This window comes from Salvia splendens, chromosome 17, assembly GCF_004379255.2.
Source record: "Salvia splendens isolate huo1 chromosome 17, SspV2, whole genome shotgun sequence".
NCBI classification, from domain to species: Eukaryota; Viridiplantae; Streptophyta; class Magnoliopsida; order Lamiales; family Lamiaceae; genus Salvia; species Salvia splendens.
The window spans coordinates 4,542,929-4,565,153 of NC_056048.1; the positions used below are offsets into that span (position 1 = coordinate 4,542,929).

The 22,225-nt window shown below is 36.5% G+C and overlaps 2 protein-coding genes across 4 annotated transcripts; both read left to right on the plus strand.

Annotated features, from left to right (window-relative positions):
• Positions 1 to 964: 964 nt before the first annotated feature.
• Positions 965 to 18,112, plus strand: LOC121774164 (sister chromatid cohesion protein PDS5 homolog B-like). Of its 3 annotated transcripts, none has more exons than XM_042171075.1 (34): positions 965 to 1,265; positions 2,016 to 2,219; positions 2,339 to 2,520; positions 3,657 to 3,783; positions 3,865 to 4,083; positions 4,321 to 4,537; positions 4,785 to 4,930; positions 5,011 to 5,156; positions 5,390 to 5,539; positions 5,683 to 5,731; positions 5,834 to 6,025; positions 6,164 to 6,343; positions 7,171 to 7,325; positions 7,412 to 7,538; positions 7,650 to 7,799; positions 7,881 to 7,940; positions 8,029 to 8,165; positions 8,290 to 8,407; positions 8,522 to 8,653; positions 9,081 to 9,280; positions 11,682 to 11,838; positions 12,010 to 12,156; positions 13,007 to 13,087; positions 13,180 to 13,803; positions 13,890 to 13,991; positions 14,406 to 14,485; positions 14,994 to 15,045; positions 15,165 to 15,248; positions 15,340 to 15,377; positions 16,485 to 16,547; positions 16,716 to 16,778; positions 16,863 to 17,026; positions 17,257 to 17,618; positions 17,712 to 18,112. In XM_042171075.1, exons 1-34 carry the CDS (start codon positions 1,173 to 1,175, stop codon positions 17,742 to 17,744), a joined length of 5,034 nt encoding a protein of 1,677 aa, XP_042027009.1. In that variant the 5' UTR covers positions 965 to 1,172; the 3' UTR covers positions 17,745 to 18,112. The 3 variants fall into 3 exon arrangements, 2 of the variants coding, with proteins under 2 accessions (XP_042027009.1, XP_042027010.1); XM_042171076.1 differs by having other exon boundaries at positions 15,343 to 15,377; XR_006044941.1 differs by lacking the exons at positions 15,340 to 15,377; positions 17,257 to 17,618; positions 17,712 to 18,112 and having other exon boundaries at positions 16,863 to 16,940.
• Positions 18,113 to 19,654: 1,542 nt separating this feature from the next.
• On the plus strand, positions 19,655 to 21,857 carry LOC121773570 (DNA oxidative demethylase ALKBH2-like). The gene is made up of 4 exons (XM_042170457.1): positions 19,655 to 19,924; positions 20,035 to 20,151; positions 20,225 to 20,414; positions 20,925 to 21,857. Exons 1-4 carry the CDS (start codon positions 19,676 to 19,678, stop codon positions 21,128 to 21,130), a joined length of 762 nt encoding a protein of 253 aa, XP_042026391.1. The 5' UTR covers positions 19,655 to 19,675; the 3' UTR covers positions 21,131 to 21,857.
• The last annotated feature ends 368 nt before the right edge of the window (positions 21,858 to 22,225 follow it).

Below are 22,225 nucleotides of genomic sequence, written 5' to 3' on the forward strand. Positions count from 1 at the left end.
AGTAAATGCGGGTAAAAAATATATAGATCACGACACAAGGAATTACGTGGTTCGATTTACTGAGGTAAATCTACGTCCACGGGAAGAAAGGAGGGCAAGATTGTATTGCTTGATCTGGTTTACAGCTTACAAATACAGACTTGCTATATGATATTTGATGTTTAGAGAGCTTCTTCTTCCTCTTAGTCTATCTGATCTAAGTTCTATTTATACATTGAACTAAGATCGTGGCTTGCATCACCACTAACTAGGTCGTGGCTTACATCACCACTAACTAGGTTGTGGATGTCGTGGAGGTCATGAGATCCTGCATGGGTCCACTATCTCTTTGTTTGGTCCGCTATCCTGCATGAGATCCTGCATGAGTTGACACCACTAAATAGATCGTGTAGTGGAGGTCGTGGAGGTTCTGCATGAGTCCACTATCTCCCAGTTCGGTCGAATACTGAGACCGAACTGCTGAACTATTGCCGAGCAGCTTTTACCGATCTGAGAGTAGAGCTTGATTGGTCGGCTTTTACCGAGCTGTAGGCTGGGGCCGAACTCTTTGGTAATGCCGAACTGATACTCTTCCTTGGGCTTTGGGCTGATGGGCCGTCACTGCTATTGGGCTTGTTTAGTACGTACCCCATCAACTATTTTTATGTGGAATGAAAATGGAATTTCTAAGAAAAAAACATAGCAAGCAAAAAAATGACATGGAAGTAAAAATACTGTTTCATTTCATCATACCAAGAAAGGTTTTTTATTAAATATCTAGTGAGTTAATGAACTATTTGCGATGGATTAATATAATTTTAAAGAGGTCCAGATTTATTTCGATATTGCACAATAGTCCAATATGAGAGCACGCTGCAATTATCGGAAACTAGGAGACCCATGGATGCAAATTACACAAAGCATAAATCTGGTGGGTAAAGCCACGCTCCTGTTTTTTATTATTACTACCTGTTTTTATTTCTAACAAAGCTTGAATTTTTTCGTTTCATTTTTCAAAACAGCGACGAAAATCCAAATAGAAATTCAAAAAATCCCCAAATTCACTATACTCACAACACACATACACTCAGCGGCACGAACATTCAAACCACGCTGAGCCTGGCGCCTTCTTTTCATGTGAGAATTCGACTTCAATTTTGAAGTTGGCTGAAATTCCATCAAATTCAGTTACAATGGCGCAGAAGCTGCAGCAGCAGCTTAAGGAGCTGGGATCGAAGTTGAAGTCGCCTCCGTCTTCCAAAGACGCTCTCATTAAACTCTTGAAGGTGAGCCTTCGCGTTTTTTTTCCATGCGAATTTTAATTTGAGAAATTGTTTTGGCCTCTGGAAATTGAATTCTGTCGGTTGGAAGCTCCGTCTGTTGATGCATGCTTTTAGTTTGTGGAACTTGAGCTGGCATTACAATTGGAGTTGGATTAGGGCTTGTTTTAGATGCGGTTCGTGTTTGTTAATTTTCCTGACCAATTTGAATCCCGTGACTTATCGTGTCGAGATTGTAAGGGTTTGTGAGTCGTGATATAGAAAATATGGTTGCGCTTGAGTTCAATTACAAGTGCATGTGTCTGCATTGTGCGATTGTTGGGTTGGGATCAAATTAGGGATCGTTTTAGGCTCTTTGATACTTCGTGAAGTCTCTCTGATTTTTTATGGATAAAGTTGTTGCCTTTAGGGTTGGGCACAAGTCCTGTCTGCTTTTTTAAGTTTAGTAAATAGTAGTAATGTTTAGGAGACTTGTTCGGCCTGTAATTTGTTTTTACACTAAATGATTTTTTTGAAGCAAAACGTCAAGAGAAACAAAAATGTTGTCCAATTATGTGGCAGGGATCATGCTTCTGCATTGTTAGTTGAAGCTTTCTTTCAAGTTTATCATTAAAAAATGCTATTTGAAGTTACACAATGGAGTTTGGAGTAGCTATAAGAATGAGCTTATGAAAGTTTCCTGATTGCTTGATGCGAGGTTACATGGATGCTTAAGTAGTTGGTTCATAGTAAATTGATTTCTCCCTCGTGTTGCAGCATGGAGTGACATGCCTAACTGATTTAGATCAGTCACCACCCAAAACAATGTTGGACACCATGCAGTCTTTCTTGAAAGCTATTGTGAAGCCGGGGCTATTAAAACATCATGACCGAGAAGTAAATCTTTTCGTTGCTGCATGTCTTTGTGAAATAACTCGAATTACTGCACCCGAGGCTCCTTATGAAGATGATATTATGAAGGTGCGTTTGTCTTTTGAAGAAGAAATAGCGAATCAAGATGACATCTCAAGTTTGTGCTTGGTTTTTAAACATGTATATCTATGCTTAGATTCTGATAGTCACTATCTGATCTTTGACAGGACATTTTTCAGTTGACTGTGAGTACTTTTAGTGGCTTAAGTGACATAAATAGCCCATCATTTGGAAGGATACTTGTTATTCTTGAAACCCTGGCAAGATACAGATCCTGTGTTGTTATGTTGGATCTTGAATGTGATGATCTCATAAGGGATATGTTCAGTACCTTTTTCACTGTTGCCAGGTATGACTCTTTTAATTGCACCTTATTTCATCAATTGAGAACCAAGTTTATGCTTGTATTGATGCCAGCTATGTTTGCCACAACTTTTATATTAGGAAGTCAAAGTGCATTAAACTGTTTAGCTTCTAAATGATTGTGTTAAATGTTTTTCCACTCCTTTATTTGTCTAATTTCAGCTGTTTCCTAGATGTTCTAACTAAACCATAATTTTACATAGGATACATCTGGAAGTCCCTTCAAATGAATTTTGGTTACCCTCTTTGCTTTTCTTTTCCCTTTGGCCATTATTGGTAGTTGTTACCAATTTAAACTCTCCCAATTTGGCATGCCAATTAGGGTCCTTTCAATTCCCTTTCCTTGAAAGTCAGAGAAGTGGTCTGAAAAGTGATGGTTTTGTGATTGCTAGAACATTTTAGATTATGAGTCTTATGACTCAGTTTGGTGACAGATTTTTTTTGTATATACTATATACTGTATGGGTATGTTCAACAAATATTTAACATGATTACCATTCTTAACCTTTTCCAATGGCGGCAAGTTTCTATTAATTTGTTTAATTTTCAATGTATTTTGGGAGGGGAGGGGAGTGGTGGAGGGATTGAGTAGTTATGTAACTTATGTTTAATGAAGTCAAGGATTCTATTCTATGCGAAGTTTGTTGAGATATGGTGAAAGGAGAACGAAATACAAAGATACATCAGTATGTTGTTGTAGGTACCACGCATTATCCGTTGAACCTCCTTGTAAACCAAAAATATGTATTAAATAATTTTGGAATTCCTATATTGTAAAAGAGTAAAGAAGCTAAGGTATTAGATCTTTATAATATGGCTGATGCATCTAAATTCATGGACTAACATCAGGGGGGGGGGGTTGGAGTAAGTTTGTTATATTATGTACCTAAGATAGACTTGTGTAGCACTGTAAATCTGTAATATCCGATCCTTGCTAACCCTGTTACTACCTTTACTAATGCTTGCTTGCTCATTAATCATAGAGAAACAAACTCTTTCAAACTTGTGCGGATGTTTGTCCTATAAAGTTGTAGTTGATAACTTATCTAGAAAGATAAATGCCTGTATTGGGGTAACTTGATGCTAACTGTATTGATGTCTTGAATTATATTTCACCTTCAGAGATGATCATCCTGAGAATGTTTTCACTTCAATGCGAACAATCATGGAGGTTCTCTTAGAAGAAAGTGAGGATGTACCTGAGAACCTGTTACTTACATTGTTGTCTGTTTTAGGAGGTGAAAATGAGGTGATGTCTTGTTCCTTGCTCCCGTTATCTGGATTTAATGACTTTTCAAATAGAAATGAACTTTGAAGTCTCTGCTTCCAGGATGTCACCATGGCTGCAAGGAGGCTAGCTATGAATGTGGTAGAACGCTGTGCTGAAAAACTGGAACCTAGCATAAAGCACTTTTTTGTGTCCTCAATGTCAGGAGACAGCAGGTCCCTGAAATCTGAGATGAATTACCAGGGTGTATTCTATAATATCTATCGATCTGCTCCTCAAATCCTATCAGGAGTTGTTCCTTATCTTACTGGAGAGCTACTGGTAATCATACCCGTGTGCTTTTAGATATTCATCTCTATATTTTACTTCAATTGTCGCATACCTGACTATGCTTTCTCCGTCGTGATGAAGGCCTGAGGTCATATGCATCTAATTCACCTACTTTATCTCCTTTTATCTGTCAAGTTCTTCAAAAGAAAGTGGTTTTAGTAATTCCAAATATTGTGGTATTGGTTATGCTGAACTCATTGTCCGCGTTTAAAATATTGACATAAACAGAGCGATCAATTGGAGGTTCGTTTGAAAGCTGTGGAGTTGGTTGGCGACCTCTTTTCTCTGCCTGAGTCTACTATTTCTGGAGCTTTCCAGCCCGTCTTTTCAGAGTTTTTGAAAAGACTGACTGATAGAGTGGCAGAGGTCAGGATGTCTGTACTTGAACATGTCAAGAGCTGTCTTTTGGTGAATCCTTTTAGACCGGAAGCTCCTCAAATAATCTGTAAGAAATCCTACTCCTGTTTCCCCTATATTATGGTTTCTAAGATATTTATACTCCATCCGTCCCTTAAAAATAGAAACTTTTGAAACAGCACGGGTTTTTGGTAAAGTAAGAGAGAGATAGAAGCTAAAGTGTGTTAGTGGAAAATGGGCCCAACCTCATTAGAGGGAAAGAAACTTCCTAAAATAGAAAGTTTCTATTTTTAGGGGATGGAGGGAGTACTAATTATTTTAATCAATTCTTCCAGCTGCTCTTTGTGATCGGTTATTGGACTATGAGGAAAGTGTTCGTAAAAAAGTTGTCTCAGTTGTTTGTGATGTGGTATGTCATGCCATTACATCCATACCAGTTGAAACTATTAAACTGGTATCTGAACGCCTTAGAGACAAATCTGTATGTATACCTGTCTCATCGTTTTTATCATTCATTCTTGCCATCTCCCTGCAATTCCGTAACAATTTTTGTGCTTCCAGCTTCTTGTCAAAAGGTATACAATGGAGAGGTTAGCTGACATATACAAAGCATCTTGCACGAAGCTGTCTAGTGGCATGACAGAGAATGGCGAATTTGATTGGATTGTGGGGAAGATATTGAGATGTTTCTACGATAAAGATTTCGGGTTAGTCATTGAAGTCCTACTTATGTGCTTTGCAAAAATATGACCAATCAATATGAGAATAAGTATAGTGATCAACGCTCTATGGAGGCAGTTTATTTTGTTTGAAACTAACACCACCGTAATATGCTCATGAAGTGAATCTACAATTAATGTTAATAGAGAGAAGTAGGAGCACTGACCACAACTGGTTTCTAGCTATGATAACATCCATGATTTTTGTGTTCTATATACAGATCAGATACAATTGAGCCCATCCTATCTTTGTCCTTGTTCCCAACCAATTTTCCTGTCAAAGATAAGGTGAAAAAGTGGGTTTGTATCTTCTCTGAGCTTGACAAAGTTGAGGTTAAGGCTCTTGAGAAGATACTCGAACAGAAACAAAGGTACGTGAAACATATAACACTATCTTAAATGAGACTTGGGGGTTGGATTGGGGTGGGGGATAGTGTGCATGAGTTGGGGTATACATCAACACTACTAATGCCTAAATACGTGTAAGATAGTCTCATTGAGAGAAAATATGCAGGCTACAGCAGGAGATGAATAAATACCTTTCCCTCAAACAGTTGTCTGAGGTAATAACAATTGGTTCTGCATTCTATCTCTTTGACTATTTAAAGAATCTTGGCAGCTCTTTTGATGAAATTATTGTTCCTTTGCCTATCTATATTTTACAGGAAGGTGATAGGGTGGAGAGCCAAAAGAAAATATCATTTTGCTTCCGTGCTATGTCTCGTTGTTTTACTAATCCAGCAGGAGCAGAGGAGAACTTTCAGAATCTTGACCAATTAAAGGATTCTGACATATGGAAACTTGTATCTCGACTTCTAGATCCAAACACTAGCTCAATTCATGCCAATAGCTCACGGGTGAGGCTTTAATCTCATGATGATACCATTCTGGTGCCTTTTCTTTTGTTATCTCCCCTTCTTTCTTGCAATAAATTAAACTTGAAAATGCTTCCGTAATCAAATAAGGGGTCCTCGATCTTTCTTGCTATCGTACAGGAGGATTTGCTGAAACTCCTTGGGGATGAGGATAGACTCTATGAGTTCCTGAGCACTCTTTCTTTGAAATGCTCTTATCTACTTTTTGATAAGGACCATGTCAAAGAAATTGTTCTTGAGGCTGGCCTACACAAATCTTCTGGAAACGACTTGATTTTGTCCTGCATGACCATTCTTGTGGTATGACATCTACTATTTGTTCTGTTATGTTCAGATAACTGCTGATGTAATGACATCTTGACTCTGTGGATGGCTGTTGAGTGTTTTCTTATGGAAACCTAGAAGCTTATATGCATTTTGAAACCTGAAATTGCTGATGTTTTCATATCACAGAGTTTATGGCCTGAAAATTTGAAAATCAGGAGATGCGGATATCTTTTGAGTACATATTCTAGTTTGGTTGAAATCAAACTCTTCAGATATGCATACTCTTGTTTGAATTGTGAGGCACATACAATTTGCAAAACTTCACAATTATTTGAATTCTGCCATCGAGCAAGTGGTACATGCTATAATGATTTCCTATGATGGTTTACCATGCATACTTGTAGATTATAAGATGAAAATCTAGGGGTGTGCTTGGCTATGTGAAAGGGGAACTGGAATGAGGTTTGGGTTTGATTATAAAGGAGAATTCAATTCCATTCCCCCCCTCCCGCAAAGCTTAGAAGGATGGGGGATTCCTCTCATGTGGGGTAGCAAACACTCTTTTACGGATCATTTCTGATTTCCAAACTTGCAGTTGCCATTCCATTCCCATTCTCATTCTCTTCTGACCAATTAGCCATGCGCCCTCTAGAGAGTACTACTATTGCACTAGCATTGCTTGTTCCATTGAAACAATTCAGGTTGATTATCATGCCAGATCTCTTTTGTCACTACCGAATAGTTATGGTTAATGATTGCATGCTTGATCTTCTTAAAGGACTCCTTATATCTCAGGGGAGTTGTTACTTGACAACCTAAACATTTGTAAATCCTTTCTGATGGATGTTTACAACCTGTAGATTCTTGCTCGATTTTGTCCTCTGCTGCTACATGGAATTGAAGAGGACTTGGTACATTTTCTTGAGGACGAAAATGAAATAATAAAGGAAGGTACTCTGCATATCCTCGCAAAGGCTGGGGGAACTATCCGAGAACAACTGGGTGTTTCATTAAGGTGAGACTATATAATATTTGTTCTAAATTAATTTGGTGCCCTTTTTTGTTCATCTTCTTTAACTGAATCTTTCGGTTTCCTTGTAGATCATTAGACCTTATACTTGAGCGTATATGTTTTGAGGGTAACAGAAGGCAGGCCAAGTATGCTGTTCATGCACTGGCGTCCATCACAAAAGATGATGGGCTTATGTCCCTTTCTGTTCTTTATAAGGTTTTATTTGCCTTCTTTTTCTCCTATTTGTCATCATGTTTGTTTTATTTTCTCGGCTACCTCACGAGTCTGTTCTCTCCCCCTTCTATCCCCTGCGTTCTAAATAACTAGAGGCTAGTTGATATGCTTGAAGAGAAGGCACACATGCCAGCTGTACTACAGTCTCTTGGGTGTATTGCACAAGCTGCTATGCCAGTCTTTGAAACAAGAGAAAGTGAGATTGTAAAGTTCATCAGAGAAAACATAATGGAGATTGGACATGTATGACAGATTATATACACGAGAATTTGTGTTTCTTTCTCTTGGTTATTGCAGTTGTTATGCTATACACTTCACTTGCAGATATCAGAAGATAAAGCACCTGATTCTTGGGATGATAGAAGTGAAATTTGTTCCCTAAAGGTTTTTCTGCTACTCTGTTAGATCTTCGCTGAATAGTACGTGTATTGTGAACCTTTGGAGCTAAATGAGAATCAACTTGTACATGCAGATATATGGGGTCAAAGCTCTGGTCAAGAGCTATTTACCTGTCAAGGATGCCCACCTTCGTTCTGGAATTGATGACCTGATTGGTATCCTCAGGAACATTCTAACTTTTGGTGATATCTCTAGCAAGATTAGGTCGAGGTATCTTGGCTGTATATATCTCAAATTTTCTTTTAGGGTGTTGGAGACATAGATGTCTTCTTCATTTGCCCAGGCATTGCTAAATGTTTCTGGCATTGATGTCATTTCTCTCTTCGTGTTCCAGTTCAGTTGATAAGGCTCATTTGAAGCTTGCTGCAGCTAAAGCTGTTCTTCGCTTATCAAAGTACTGGGAGCACAAAATTCCAGTTGATGTCTTTTACCTTACACTGAGAACCTCAGAGGTAGATTGCATTGGTTAGGAGTATGTAGATGATTACAGAATAAATTTCCTAATTCTTAATACCTTAAATAGAGTATTATTTTCTTAATACCCTCCCACCCAAATGATTTTGTAGGATAAATTCCCTGAGGTAAAGAAACTACTGCTCGGCAAGATTCATCAATATGTAAAGGACAGGGCTCTGGATCCTAAGTATGCTTGTGCATTCCTGCTTGACAATACAACTCAACAGGCAGATATCGAGGAGGTAAAGGCCACTCCTGTTTCTTCACTGACAATGGAATTTAATGCATGGACAGTACATAACAGTACATAAATAAATTATATTTTGGAAAATATATTCTAAAATTGGTGGCAGATTAGACAACTATCATACTGTTGGTCCTTATTTGAGAATTGATATAACTTAGTGGATACAGTATATGGCATGGCTTTGGTGGGAAAATGTTATTATTGTGATTTTTCAACTTAATTAAATGCTCTTGAAATCAAACCATATATCCCTGGACCTTGAAACACATTAGTCCATACACAGTCCTAAACAGTTCTTCTGAAATACTCATAACTATAACTCACCTATCTTTTATTGTATCTAAACATATTGCTATTGATTAATCTACCTCTTGGAAGTTTCACATGTATATTGCATAATGTTAACTTAAACTATTTCACAGAACAAATGCAATTTGAAAGACATCATTCAGATGTGTCGACATGGTAGGGGGAGGCAGGCTTCTTCTCAGACTGATGCAGATTCTCCCCCACACAGTCCAGAATACTTGCTCCCATATGTGGTGCATTCTCTTGCTCATCATCCCTTGTTTCCTAGTATTGACGAATCCAGAGATGTCAAAACATTTGAAGAAATGTACAGGTATCTTAGACTGGCAATTGTAATTGCTAAAATGAAGTTTAAAGAGCTTAAGTTAATAACATGCAGCTGTAACGTTATTTTAGAACATCCTGATTGTAATTTATTTTCTCTTAGCATAGCAGTAGTTTATAGCCCTATCACTTTAGGTTGTCTTGGTCTTGGACTCTTGGTTAAAACAATCTACTTCAATCATGGCAATGCATTTGCTTCTATATTTCCTTAGGCATTTTCGTTTGTCCGATCTCTGAACTTACCACCCCTTTTGAGTTCAGTTGGAGAGTATCCTTGTAAATGGGTGCTATAGTGCAATTTCAGCTCTCAACAATGTTGATACGGTCTTGCGGAGCTGAAAGCCTGAAATGATCATCTATTCAATTGGCTTTTAGGATTCTTGCTGCTTGCATATTTCCCATCCTAATACGCCATTAAATAATATGATCCTGAAGAATCACCAAAGCAACCTGACTCAATAATTTAAATGGGTAGAGGATATCATATGACCATCTGCGTGATTCTGATGCACCTCTGGCCTTGGTGGCCATCGGAAGTCAAAGCAAACAAGTGCTATGGAATATGAATATTTAAGCTGAACTTTTTGGATATTATTATTTCCTCTAAACATTTTTGAAAATTAAAAAAGATTATTCCTGTGTAGGAGTGGCAACACTTTAGGGTGAAGGACACAAAATCAAATCATCCTTTGACTGAAACAAAAATAAAAACAAAAACATGTAATATGGTGAACTTGTCCTAGAAAAGTTTTGGTTGATACTCCCTTCACCCAAGGTAAGTGATTACTGATTAGTATACCTTTTTGGGATGTCCCAAGGTAAGTAACACATTTCCTCTTTTGGAAAAAATTAACCCTTTTAATCTCTCCTATTTTATTTTCTCTCCTATTTATTCTCTCCTCCCAAGGTAAGTAGTAGAACATTTCCTCTTTTGGCAAAAATTAACGCCTTTAATCTCTCCTACTTTATTTTCCCTCGTATTTATTCTCTCCTCACTTATTTACTTTTCTCTATCATACGTTATTCTATCTCTATTTAACTCACTAAACATCGCTTCTTAATTCCCGTGCCGAAATATCTAAGGAGGAATTTCAGTAACATCAAATTTTGAATAAGTTGGTCTCATTAACATGTGATCAACATATCATCAACTCTAAGCTTTATAAATACTGCTATTTTTAAAAATTTCGACGTTATAAAACTTATCATCTCAGCCCAACAAAGAATGATTTTGCTACATTTATGGCCATTTTCCGTATATAGTTAAATTTGTTTGTGGTCGTGATATCTCTTAAAAGATTGTTATTTGATGCTTCAGTGGACAGTTGGCAAGCTTTATGTTGTCTGTCTATATTTCGACTCCATTTAACTTACATACTAATAAGTCTATATTCTTGGTTATATGTAGATCACTAGTTTTCATAAGCTGAAAAATAACTTCCATTAACTACATTGTAGGCATTTATAAAAAATTATTCAGTGATTAAATTAGTGGTAAAATTTAAATATACATAATCTAATATCATTCAGAAATATCTAAATGCATCTATAACTGAGTGTACTTGTAACTAGAATAGAATAGATGTGCAGCATTTAACTGTGCACCTTTTTTCGTGTGTGTGCTCGAACATAAGAGGTCTTTATTTTGTTGCGTCGAGAGAACATTACTTATCAACCTGTCAGATTGCTTTTTGATTGGATGACGTGCTATAACATGGTTTAATTTTCTAATTTTTCTTGTTGTTTTGAGAATGAATTCTTTATTTTCTTGGCTGACACTTGCTCAAATGATTTATACAAGCTTGGAAGAATGCATTTGTCGAGATAAGTTGTGATGGGAAAATGCCAAATGGGATTAAGAGCACATGCGTTATCCATGTTATATTATGAGTACTTGTTTGTTACTTATATGAGTACTTGTTTGTTACATTGATTGGATCTGTAGATGGTTATCATAGAATTTTAATGTAGCGACTTCTTAAAGGACAACTAGGTTAATGTTATGATTAATATGTGTGACGTGTGGTTACTCCAGAAAGGTATGTTTAAGTCAGAAATGATTTATTACAGCATAACGAAGTTAATCTTCCTTACCTAGGAAAGAAGAGCATATAAAGAAATTTGTTTTGTCGCGTTTGGAGGTTGCATTTATTGCTAAGTTATAAATTTATTATTCCCGTAAAAGACTTCTGCTTTTGATAAAAATGATCTGATTAGGTCCACATTTTTAGTACATCTATCGTGCCTGGGACAATGCTTACAGCTTATGGGAACGGTTGCTTTGCTAGTAATAGTATGAAGTGACTGCAACATATTGGGTATACTTGTAAAGATACTGCTACTGTATGGAATTTCTTATTCTCCATTTAATATACGTGAATCTGCTTCAGGAAGTCATATCTTTTCCTATCAATGCTGGTGCATGGAGATGGAGATGGAAAATCTGATGTTAGCATTAGCAAGGACAAGGAGACTCTTTCATTGCTTAATTCTATTTTTCTATGTATCAAGAGCTCCACAGATGCTTTTGATACGACTAAGTCCCAGGTTTGATATTTAAATGCTACTAGAGTTTTGTTTCATTTTCTAAAGTACTTTTTTCTCTTGACGAGAAAAAATATCTTTCCTTTAGGAAAAGATATACTAGTATGACCTACATTGGAATGCTTCAAGATTAATTTTTCCTAAAGTGGAATAATTCCAAATTATATATTACAGAATTCGTATGCTCTGTGCGACCTTGGTATGTCAATTGTGAAGAAGTTATCTCCAAATCATGAGGATCTTCATGACTCCAGTGTATCTGTGACCCTACCTGCTGGGCTTTACAAACAACGTGCGAAGAAAGTTGAAGATGCCTCGCCGGTATGTATGCCATCTTTTATATAAAAATATACATACTTGCATAAGCCTTTGTATCTCTCTTGATAAGATGATAACTAACGAGAGAATGGAATCCTTGTCACTAGATTTCTCTACATCTGATTGTAGTAAGAAGCAGTTAATGTTTAAGTGAAAATTATTTTTTGTTGTTAAGGTTCTGTAAGGGGTAAGGGTGGTCATTTATGTTCTATGCTATATGCACCAGCCTTGGCTGGCTCTGATGAATGTCAAACCTAATGACTCGTTTTTTTTGTGCACAGCAGCTGTTTTTCCCTATTATGCTCATTTATGCTTGACTAACTGCAGTTCTCTGGATATACTGCATGCTTTGATAATTTGTGTCTCTCGACATTCTGTTGGTATTAAGCATTTTCCCAACAATAGTCCTTTAACACAACCTATGCCTATATGGCTAGATCATTGGAAATCCAAATTGTGCTATCATTCAGTCATCTGCACTGACATTTTCTTTGTGTGCAGTTTTATCTTGGCCTGCTGCATTTATGCCATGAAATATCAGTAAAAGTCTTGATGGTGCTCATACATTGTTGAATTATTATTATTATTTTTATTATTATTATTATTATTATTATTATTATTATTTTGACTTTGCCTTCTTCTGTGTCTTTTTCTTTTTACTTGTTGGGGCAATTGAGTGGGTAACTGAGTTCTGGTCATGTTGTTGACCCTGCAAGATTGTTTTATTTCAATGCGAAAATATCATGTACTCCAGCATTTATAAGCCTTCTAAGAAAGTAGTAGTACTACTTTTTTCTCTTTTTGCTGCAACCATTTATCTGATTGAATATGTTTCTTGTTTCTTATGAACTAGGTTGGTGAAGAGAAGACTTGGCTGGCAGAAGATGGTGTTCTTGCCCACTTTGAATCACTTAAATTGGAAACTAATGAAATTGTAAGTATTAAAACATGGGCTACTGGTATCTTATATCTTAGTTTTGGCCTTGTGTGGTAATATAGTCGTATGGTTTCATTTGTCACTTTCAGGTTAATTCCGTACATGCAGAGGATGATATCATAAAGGATAGTGAAACCGAGGGCAGTGAGATACCGTTAGGAAAGTTAATGAAACGGCTAAAAGCTAAAGCAGCAAAGGCAAGAAAAGAGGCAAAGAACCAGTCTGCACCAACTGGGATCTCCAAAGAAAACGATTTTGATATTTTGGAAATGGTGAAGGAAATAAATACTGATAACCTGGGAACATCTGGCAAGATTGGATCTAGTAACAATGATGAGCATGTTGGGAAAAAGAGGAGAAACATCCACCAGCTAGAGAAGAGGAAAACATTGTTGGATGAATCCAAGGATGTTCCTGTCCCAAAACGTAGGAGAACATCATCTTCTCAAGCTCACAAATCTCTCCAAACAACTCCTGCAAAGGGTTCTAAGAGGTCTAGTAAAGTAAATCAGGAAGATACTAGTGATGTTTCTGACAAAATGGATGGAGATCTTCAATCTTCTTCAGAAGATAACTCAGCACAAGAAAAAATGGCTGAATCTGACTTGTTACTTTCCCGTATGGGCAAGAAATCCGGTGCCTCCTCTAAGCAGAAAGCTAAACGACCTGGGAGAGATAATGCTGAGTCCCTCGATCACTCCCCTGATGCTAAGGTTTGCTTCTAAGTTATGCAATAAGTTGATGGCCTGCAGTTCATCATATGAATTTCATTCTGACTAACTAACTCTTGTATGTACAGAAGCGTAAGAAAGTCAATGAAACTGAGGAGGCACCCTCGTTCAGTTTTTCAAAGTCGGCGTCCCTGAAGAAGAAAAAGAAAAGTGTCTCTGGATTAGCCAAGGTTAGTGCATCATTTGTGCAATTTATCTAATGAACGGAGATTATGCATATACATGGTCTTAATGACTGTATATGGACACTAATGATGCCTTTTCCATATTAAAACGCCAAAGAAATATTTATGGAAACTTGATCGTCATATGCATCCCAATTTTAGAAATGACAAGTATAGTAAAGAAACAAACTACATGGGGGATTAATTTGGATCATTAAGCTGTGTTATTGTTGAGCCTAATCTGGTTCACTTTCTTGAATTCATTACATCCGAAATTGAGATGCTGATCAGTACCATCGAGCTATGAGATGCAGTTTTAAATATTACTGGTTCCATTTTCTTCTATCATGAAAGTGAATGATCCAGAATTTTTCTCTCCCTACACTTTCCAACATTGTTTCCACTTTCTTTCATTTTTAGTGCACAACCAAGGACAGTGGAAGCCGCAGTAGCGACTTAATCGGTTCAAGAATAAAAGTTTGGTGGCCGATGGATAAGGAGTAAGTGTTGTTCAATTTGTGTGCTATAAAATATCGTAAGGTATGTGGAGAAGCAACTTTGCAGAATGGAGATGTAGGCATTAAACATTTCAAACCATTGCCCGTTAAGCACACTTGATTTTCCTATGCAGCTCTCCTTTTGATCTGAATTAATATGATGCCTGATTTGTACCTCTCTTCTCATATATGAGAACATGAGAATCTAGAAAATAGAAAAGAATAAAATAGAAAATTAATAAGAAGTGGCTGGACTATGAATTCATCCCTTTTTTTTGCATAATTACATCCACAATTATTTGACTTTCTTTAGCTATAGGTATCTTTTCCCCCTTCATTTGGATTATCCAAGACCTCAGTACTGTTGTTAATGAATCTGCATACAGTCATGATCAGCTTATTTTTACATTTTGTTTCAACTTTCAAGTAGCAGACTTCCATAGCAAAACTGTTAAACTTTATGTTCATTGTGAGCGATTCATGGCATTAATACTTCTCTGGTATTATACAGATTTTACGAAGGTGTAATAAAGTCGTTTGATACCCATAAAAAGAAACATGTGGTAAGAGGCATTTAATACTCTAGAATTAGTTGACAGCGTCTTCTCATAATTCTCTCATTCCTGAGTTTATTTTCATTGCCCGTTGTTATCAAATATATATCTTTTGATTGGACCCGCAGATAGTATATGATGACGGAGATGTGGAAGTTCTTCAATTAGATAGGGAGCGCTGGGAGCTAGTTGAGAATAATCACAAATCAAAGGTGAATTGCAAATATCACTTTATTTTTCTCCTTCTAGAAATGTTTCACTGGTTTAGCATTAGATCTGACAGTGCCAATACTCCATTTGCAGCAGCTTGACTCATCAAAGGGCTCTCGTCCTAAAGGAGGGTGAGTGCTGCCTTCAATAAATTAAGGCACACTATTGTTCATTTTAATCTACATATTCTCTAAAAAATAAATTACTATTTATTTGCACAATATATATTGTATTTTGTAGATTCATTAGCAAATAAAGTGGAGTAAAGATTTATTATAAATAATCATAGTATAATGTATAAGTTGCATAATGTGAATAATTTTATATGTTCAAGCTAACTCAAGAGACGAGCTTGCTCAATATCTAACGAGCCAAATATTTCCATGCTCAAGCCTAACTTGCTTAGCTTATGAGCTCCACTTAACAGGCTTGAAAGAGCTTTTACCGAGTTTAGATTTCAGTAGCTTGACTCATTTACAACACTAGTTGCGTCAAGTCAGAGTGCTGGTGTTTCTGTTCTCCTATGGAATCTGTAATTATAATTTTAATCCTACAATATGTAAATGTTTGTATTTTATTTAAATACATTATCCGAGTAAATCTCATATTTTGGTATATACGGAGTATAATTTACATATATATTTATCTAAAATCTAAAAATATAGTATAGATTTTATTAGTGACTATACCTGATCAATAATATTTGAGATAACACTTGTTAACATATGTAATTCGTTATAAAGAACAAAAATGAATGAAATAAGATAATTAGCTATATTACAGAATAATTCTTTTGGTGCAAGTTTTGTGCAAATTTTGTGCAAATTTTGTACAATCCACTGGAGTAAGGAATTATGGGTCACCCAAATTTCGCAAGAGATTGATTGGAGCATTCATCAGAACATAGCATTCCTTCTGGTGCAAATTTCGTGTAATCCATTGGAGATGGAATTGTGGTTTGCCGAAACTTTGCAAAACTTGCACCAAAATAGGGCAAACTGTTGATGTTTCTGATAGGAAATTGCTACACTTGGGGTACATTCATCCCAATTTTGGAGTGAGGTGCTGCTTAACTATATCTGTTTGTGGCATTTTACCTTGTGGACACGATAGTATTTTATGTTTGACTATAGCATTTTTTGGGGTGTTATCTTAGTAAATTTCCTGTCTCCATGTGTTTCATCTTTGCAGTTAAAAGTGGCTATACTTAGGTCTCATTTCATTTAATTCACCTGCAGGTCGTCTGGGCAGAGAGAGAAGTCGACTGGAGGCTCAGGACAAGATGAAAAGTTGGGTGCGAAGTGAGTTTTTAAGAATTGGATAGATGGTTGCTTTTTAAATTGACAATTACATCTTTTGTATTAACTTACTTAATTATCTGCCTCACATGTATGTATCTCCCATTATTTCTCTGACAATTTTTTTAACCAAGTTATTTTATTCTGATGTCCTCATTATTGGACCTGCAGATCATCTGGGCAGAAAAAGAAAACGGTGGGAGGTTCTGAACATGTTGAAAATTTGAGCATGAAGTAAGTTGCTTTTCCTCTATGAACAGGCGCTGAAATGCTCATCTCTTTTCTTTGCAATTAGCTTACATAGAAACTGACTGGCAGATCTCCGTCGTCTCAAGTAAGAGGGAAGAGGACTCCACGAAAAAGTCCTAAAGAGGGTCGAAAAGGTCCAGTGAAGATTACTTTCACTGTGGAAAGGAGAGAAAAACCAGTGGTTGCAGAACCTCAGTCTTCTTCAAAGTCCCCGGTTGATCAGTCAGACTCAGGTGATTGATCAACTATCAGTACTTCAATATATAATGGCTAACTGTGTTTATACTTTTCAATGACGTTATTCTTGGAGTTCTCTTCAAAGTTTTGTGTTTTTTGTCATAACTATGATGTTTTACCCACCATACTTCGTCACACACAGTGGCGCATACATATTTGTTGTCAATATTGCGCACTACGAGAGTTTATGCACTCAACTTTTTCCGTTTGTATTCCGACAATCCAGAGAAGGAACAAAATGAGAGGAGCCATAAGAGTGTGTCTGATGAGGAGCTGTCTGATAATGGCAAGAAACATGAGGAGGATGCTGAATCAGAAGAGCACAAAGAGGGTGAAGACGATTCTGAAAACACTCATAGTGACCATGTTGGTGGCTCTCCACATGATGCTAGTGAGCTGGAGGACGAGGCTATTTTTGCTTCGGATGGGAAGCAATTAGACGAAGACAGAGAAGAATCTGGAGGGGAGGAGTCTGAGGAAGCAGATAACACGGACAGGGACAGCCAACCTGCAGCATCGGATAAGCCTGATAAGAACACTTCTGATTCTGGCTCTGCAGATGCTGAGCCTTCTGATGACGAGCTTCTGGTACTCCAAACTTCATCCGTATACACTTTCACAACTCATGCAAATGTTTTAAGATTCGACTAATTTGACTATTATTGGTGTTTCGAAATGCAGAGCACGTGGAGACAACGGGCAGGAAAGAAATAGGGAGGCTACCGACATATATGGTGGTGCTGCGCTTTGATGATTGTAATCCCGATAGCAAAATTAGCAGGACAAGATCCGTGGACCTGAATATGAATAAATTCGTGTAGGTTTTAGCACCACAGTAGTGTAGCATAAACCATTGGTTCGTATAGTTGCCGATGCAATGGATTTCAGTAATCGGCTCTAGTTCGTATTTTTGAGATTTTTGTGTACAGCTATTAGGTGTACTAACATCTACTAGTTCGTTTTTTTGTAGCTCAGCAATCATGATTTGTATGTATGCTTCTAAACTGTATTTGATTATTGCGTTCAAACGCTCGTAGCTATGCTGTAGGCCTACATTCTTAAATGCAGTCATCTTTTCTTAAGTATTTTTTCACTTAAAACATGAGTGAACTGAAAAAATGATACTTAGAAAATGCCACTCTCACCTTCTGAGTATCCAATGTTTCAAAAATCACATTTTCGGTCAGAAATGCTATCGCAAATTCTTACACAATTTTAATCATCCTGCTATTGAGGCATAGGGCATAAATGTTACACCATTTTTTTAATACAAGTATTAATTAAATTAGACAAACTATATACAAATATCATACTCCCTTCGTCCCAAGATAAGCGACTCGCTTCTTTTTTGCTCTCTTACTTCATTTTTCTCCACTTCAACTATTTTATATTATTTTGAGGGAACTTTTTTTTAGGTCCACGAACTTTGCCAAAGTATCATTTTAGGTCCGTGAACTTTAAAAATATCATTTTAGGTCTGTCAATTACAAGTTAATATCATTTGAGGTATTTTGAACTTTTTCTGGACGAAAATGCCCTTAAGGTCTTCAAAGGGCAATTTGGACAATTCTTTCGCCACTCATCTTGCGCCAGAAGCCTATAGTCCAACAATTTTTAACGGAAAATTTTTATAATTAAATTCAATTTGGATGGTAATTGATCTTCATTATGAAATTCATATAAATAATACACCGAATGACCATCCAAATTAATAATTATTTAATTTCAAGACAAATAAACTAAATATAATTCACAAATCATCTATAGTAAGTTCTTAAAATGCAGTTCAGATTGAAAAAAATAAAATAAAGTATCAAGTCCCAATTCACTATCCCAATATAATTGATCATCTAATAATTGAAAAATTAACACATAGTACTATTTTTTACGGCAAATTTTAATTATATTTAAATTCAATTTGGATGGTAATTGAATTAAATAGTAGTAAAAAAATTGTTGGACTCTAGGTGTTTGACGCAAGATGAGTGGCGAAAGAATTGTCCAAATTGCCCTTTGAAGGCCTTAAGGGCATTTTCATCCGGAAAAAGTTCGAAATACCTCAAATGATATTAACTTGTAATTAATGGACCGAAAATGATATTTTCAAAGTTCACGGACCTAAAATGATATTTTGACAAAGTTTGTGGACCTAAAAAGATGTTCCCTCTATTATTTTTCCCAAACGAGTGCGAAAAAAATGAGTCGCTTATCTTGGGACGGAGGGAGTAACATATTACTTCATTAACATGAGGTACATGAGATTCTTATAAGGAGTATTTTGCATAATAGAAATTAAAATAAGATAAATAATATTTGTATTAATTTTTTTAAAAAAAGTCATTACGGCTATATAAAATTAAACTATAATCTCTAAATTTTTCATATTTTTATTTTCAAAATTTTAAAATAAAATAAATATAAAGAATTGTTAAAATCAACTTTTTGTATAATAAAATTGAAAGAAAAATATAACGAAAATTTGAAAATTACCAATTCAAGTCAATCACCAAAAATTTGTAATACAATATATTAGAATTTTTTTTTTACATTTTAACGGTATTTGTGTAATTACACTCAAAATTCCATATATAATAATTCTCATTCACAATGTAACCAAGCACCGATCACAACTTCACTCTCTCCAAATGTCTGGCAATCTCTTGAAGTTGATATCTAGATATCATCCTATTGAAGATCCTCACCCGAATTCGGAAAATTCAACAGCAGAGAAACCTATGAAGGTGCTGGATCTGGATTTAGGTAACGGAAGTCAGGTTCTACAGATTCCGCGATTCATTTCATACCAACATTCCTGCAACTATTTCGATTATCTCGATCAAAACATCCCTTGGACCCGACCTACCATCCGCGTTTTTTCCCGCTCACATGTCCAGGTTCGATTGCTTCACGATTTGAGAAATTTCATACTATTATGAATGCTATATCGGTATTTTAGGGAATGTAATCTTCATAATGTGCTTTAATTTTATCTGCATTGCGACAGCCGAGAGATACGTGCTACGTTGCAGGTGAAGGATTGCCGCAGCTAGTTTATAGCGGATATCATCCTCATGCTTATTCATGGGATGAATTTCCACCACTCAAGGAAATTTTGGATATGGTGAGATTTTCTTCTGCTAAGTAACGTTATTGGTGTTTTACTGAAAGAGAAATCTTCAATGTTGCAACCCTAGGTTCATAAAGCTCTTCCTGGAAGCAGTTTCAATAGCTTACTGCTAAATAGGTACAAAGGGGGCAATGATTATGTTGGTTGGCATGCTGACGACGAGAAGCTTTATGGGCCAACTCCTCAAATTGCTTCGGTTTCATTTGGATGTGAGCGCGATTTTCTCTTGAAGAGGAAAGCAAGTAAAGGCGCTCCAGGTGACCATCTCCTGGTTCACGCTTTTTTTTTGTTTTCCTTTGTTTGATTGTAGGTTTAGAAGATACATAAGTCATGTATAAGATTGTTTTGGCATTTATGTTGCAGTTGCTGCTTATTGCATGATTAGTTGTTAGACATGACATGGTTTATTTTCGTGCTAAAACGATCCTTCTTTACTGACAAAGTAGAAGCAGTTAACTTAGCAACTTATGATCTATAATCTTGCTTTTCTCAACGTTCTGAAAATGGATCTAGTTTTTCTTACAGATGTTGCTTGCCCACAATTTTAAATGGCAAATGTATGAACAAAATTAGAAAGCAGACCATGATTAGCTTGACTTCAAGTGATATCAATAAAAGAAGGGGAATAAGTTTGATTGCTTTTATTTTAATTTAAAACCAATCACCCCATAGTGAAGGAATTATAAGTTATATAGCTAATTTTACAACTAACAAGGTACTGCTGGTTGTATTTGTTTTAAATTGACACTGATTTTATTTTCTTGCAGTTAAGTCCGCTGAAAGAAGTGAGGGGGAACCCCCTAGTAAGAGAGCAAAGAAGCTCAATAACAGTGACCAGCATGCTTTCATATTAAAGCATGGGTCTCTTCTCGTAATGAGTGGCTTCACGCAAAGGGACTGGCTCCACTCAGTGCCCAAACGTGTGAAAGCAGATTCCACACGGATTAATCTCACCTTCAGACGCATTGTATGACAAATTGCACAGCTATCAGAGGTCTTTGGAGGATGCTAGTTGATCTTGATCTGATGTGGAAATAATTGGCGTTTCAACTCCTTAAATTTCTGTTATGACTAGTAAATAACTTAATTCACCAGTACTTTGCATATGCTGAGGAAGTTTTTTGGCTCAGTATCATGACAAAATGTAGATCTGTGGCCTCTTTTTGAGTATTATGGGAATCTTGGTTTGTTAAGCCCGGTGCCATGCTATACATTGCTATGGAATCTGACATGATGCTCATCAGTCGCTTTGCATACGAGTGATTTTTCTTTTTATGAGAATGTATCCAAGATACAGAGGCCTAGGAAGTTGCATGCAGGAGCATGGACAACGGAGAAACTACTGGTTGCTTTGCGGTGGAAGCCAGTGATGTTTTACATGTGATGTTGATGAATGACTAGTGACTAGTGAGCTAGAGTTGCTTTCACCATCAGATAAAGGCTAAAAAATGCCCGTGTCCCATGGATCTGAATGCACTGTAAATTCATCAAGGGCGATGTTTTCTTCGTCAATAGATTATAGTGTTGCTGTTTGTCCTAGTATTTTGTACTTATATTCTTTCTCGCATAGTATCATCGGATGTGATAGCACGCACTGCGCGTTTTTTATCCTTTGGTTGGGTTTATAGTTTACATTTGTTCTTTATTAACTTGTGTAGTTCTACAGGCATTTTTAGTGAGACAGAATCTTAAATTAGTTATGTATCCCCTTCTCTCTCTCTCTCTCGCACACATACACACACACAGTTGAAAAATGATGGTGTTTCCAAGTTGGGGTGTTGGAGAAGATCTGGAGATCATAACCGAAGAACCTAGGTGGGTACCGATAAGGATGAAGATGATCCATGGCTTGACTCCACTTCCAAGACTGTAATAATTCCTCTTGTGTTTTTTCTTATTTGGAGATTATCTTGCAGATAATGAACTAGTTTGTTATTTATGCGTGCAATGTCCTGTAGCGGATAACCTGTTTAATTGAAGTTGGTACCGTGCCTGGACATGTCGAACATGCTTAAAGAACAATTGATGCAAGATACAAAAGTGAACCCATATGTACAACAAGAAGAAT

Bases quoted from the DNA above. Each gene is read 5' to 3' on its own strand.
- LOC121773570 (XM_042170457.1), top strand. From the start codon at position 19,676: ATGTCTGGCAATCTCTTGAAGTTGATATCTAGATATCATCCTATTGAA. The intron at 19,925-20,034 runs GTTCGATTGCTT...GCATTGCGACAG, and splicing joins TTTCCCGCTCACATGTCCAG to CCGAGAGATACGTGCTACGT. The intron at 20,415-20,924 runs GTGACCATCTCC...ATTTTCTTGCAG, and splicing joins AGCAAGTAAAGGCGCTCCAG to TTAAGTCCGCTGAAAGAAGT.
- LOC121774164 (XM_042171075.1), top strand. From the start codon at position 1,173: ATGGCGCAGAAGCTGCAGCAGCAGCTTAAGGAGCTGGGATCGAAGTTG. The intron at 5,540-5,682 runs GTACGTGAAACA...GAAAATATGCAG, and splicing joins ATACTCGAACAGAAACAAAG to GCTACAGCAGGAGATGAATA. The intron at 12,157-13,006 runs GTATGTATGCCA...CTTATGAACTAG, and splicing joins AAGTTGAAGATGCCTCGCCG to GTTGGTGAAGAGAAGACTTG.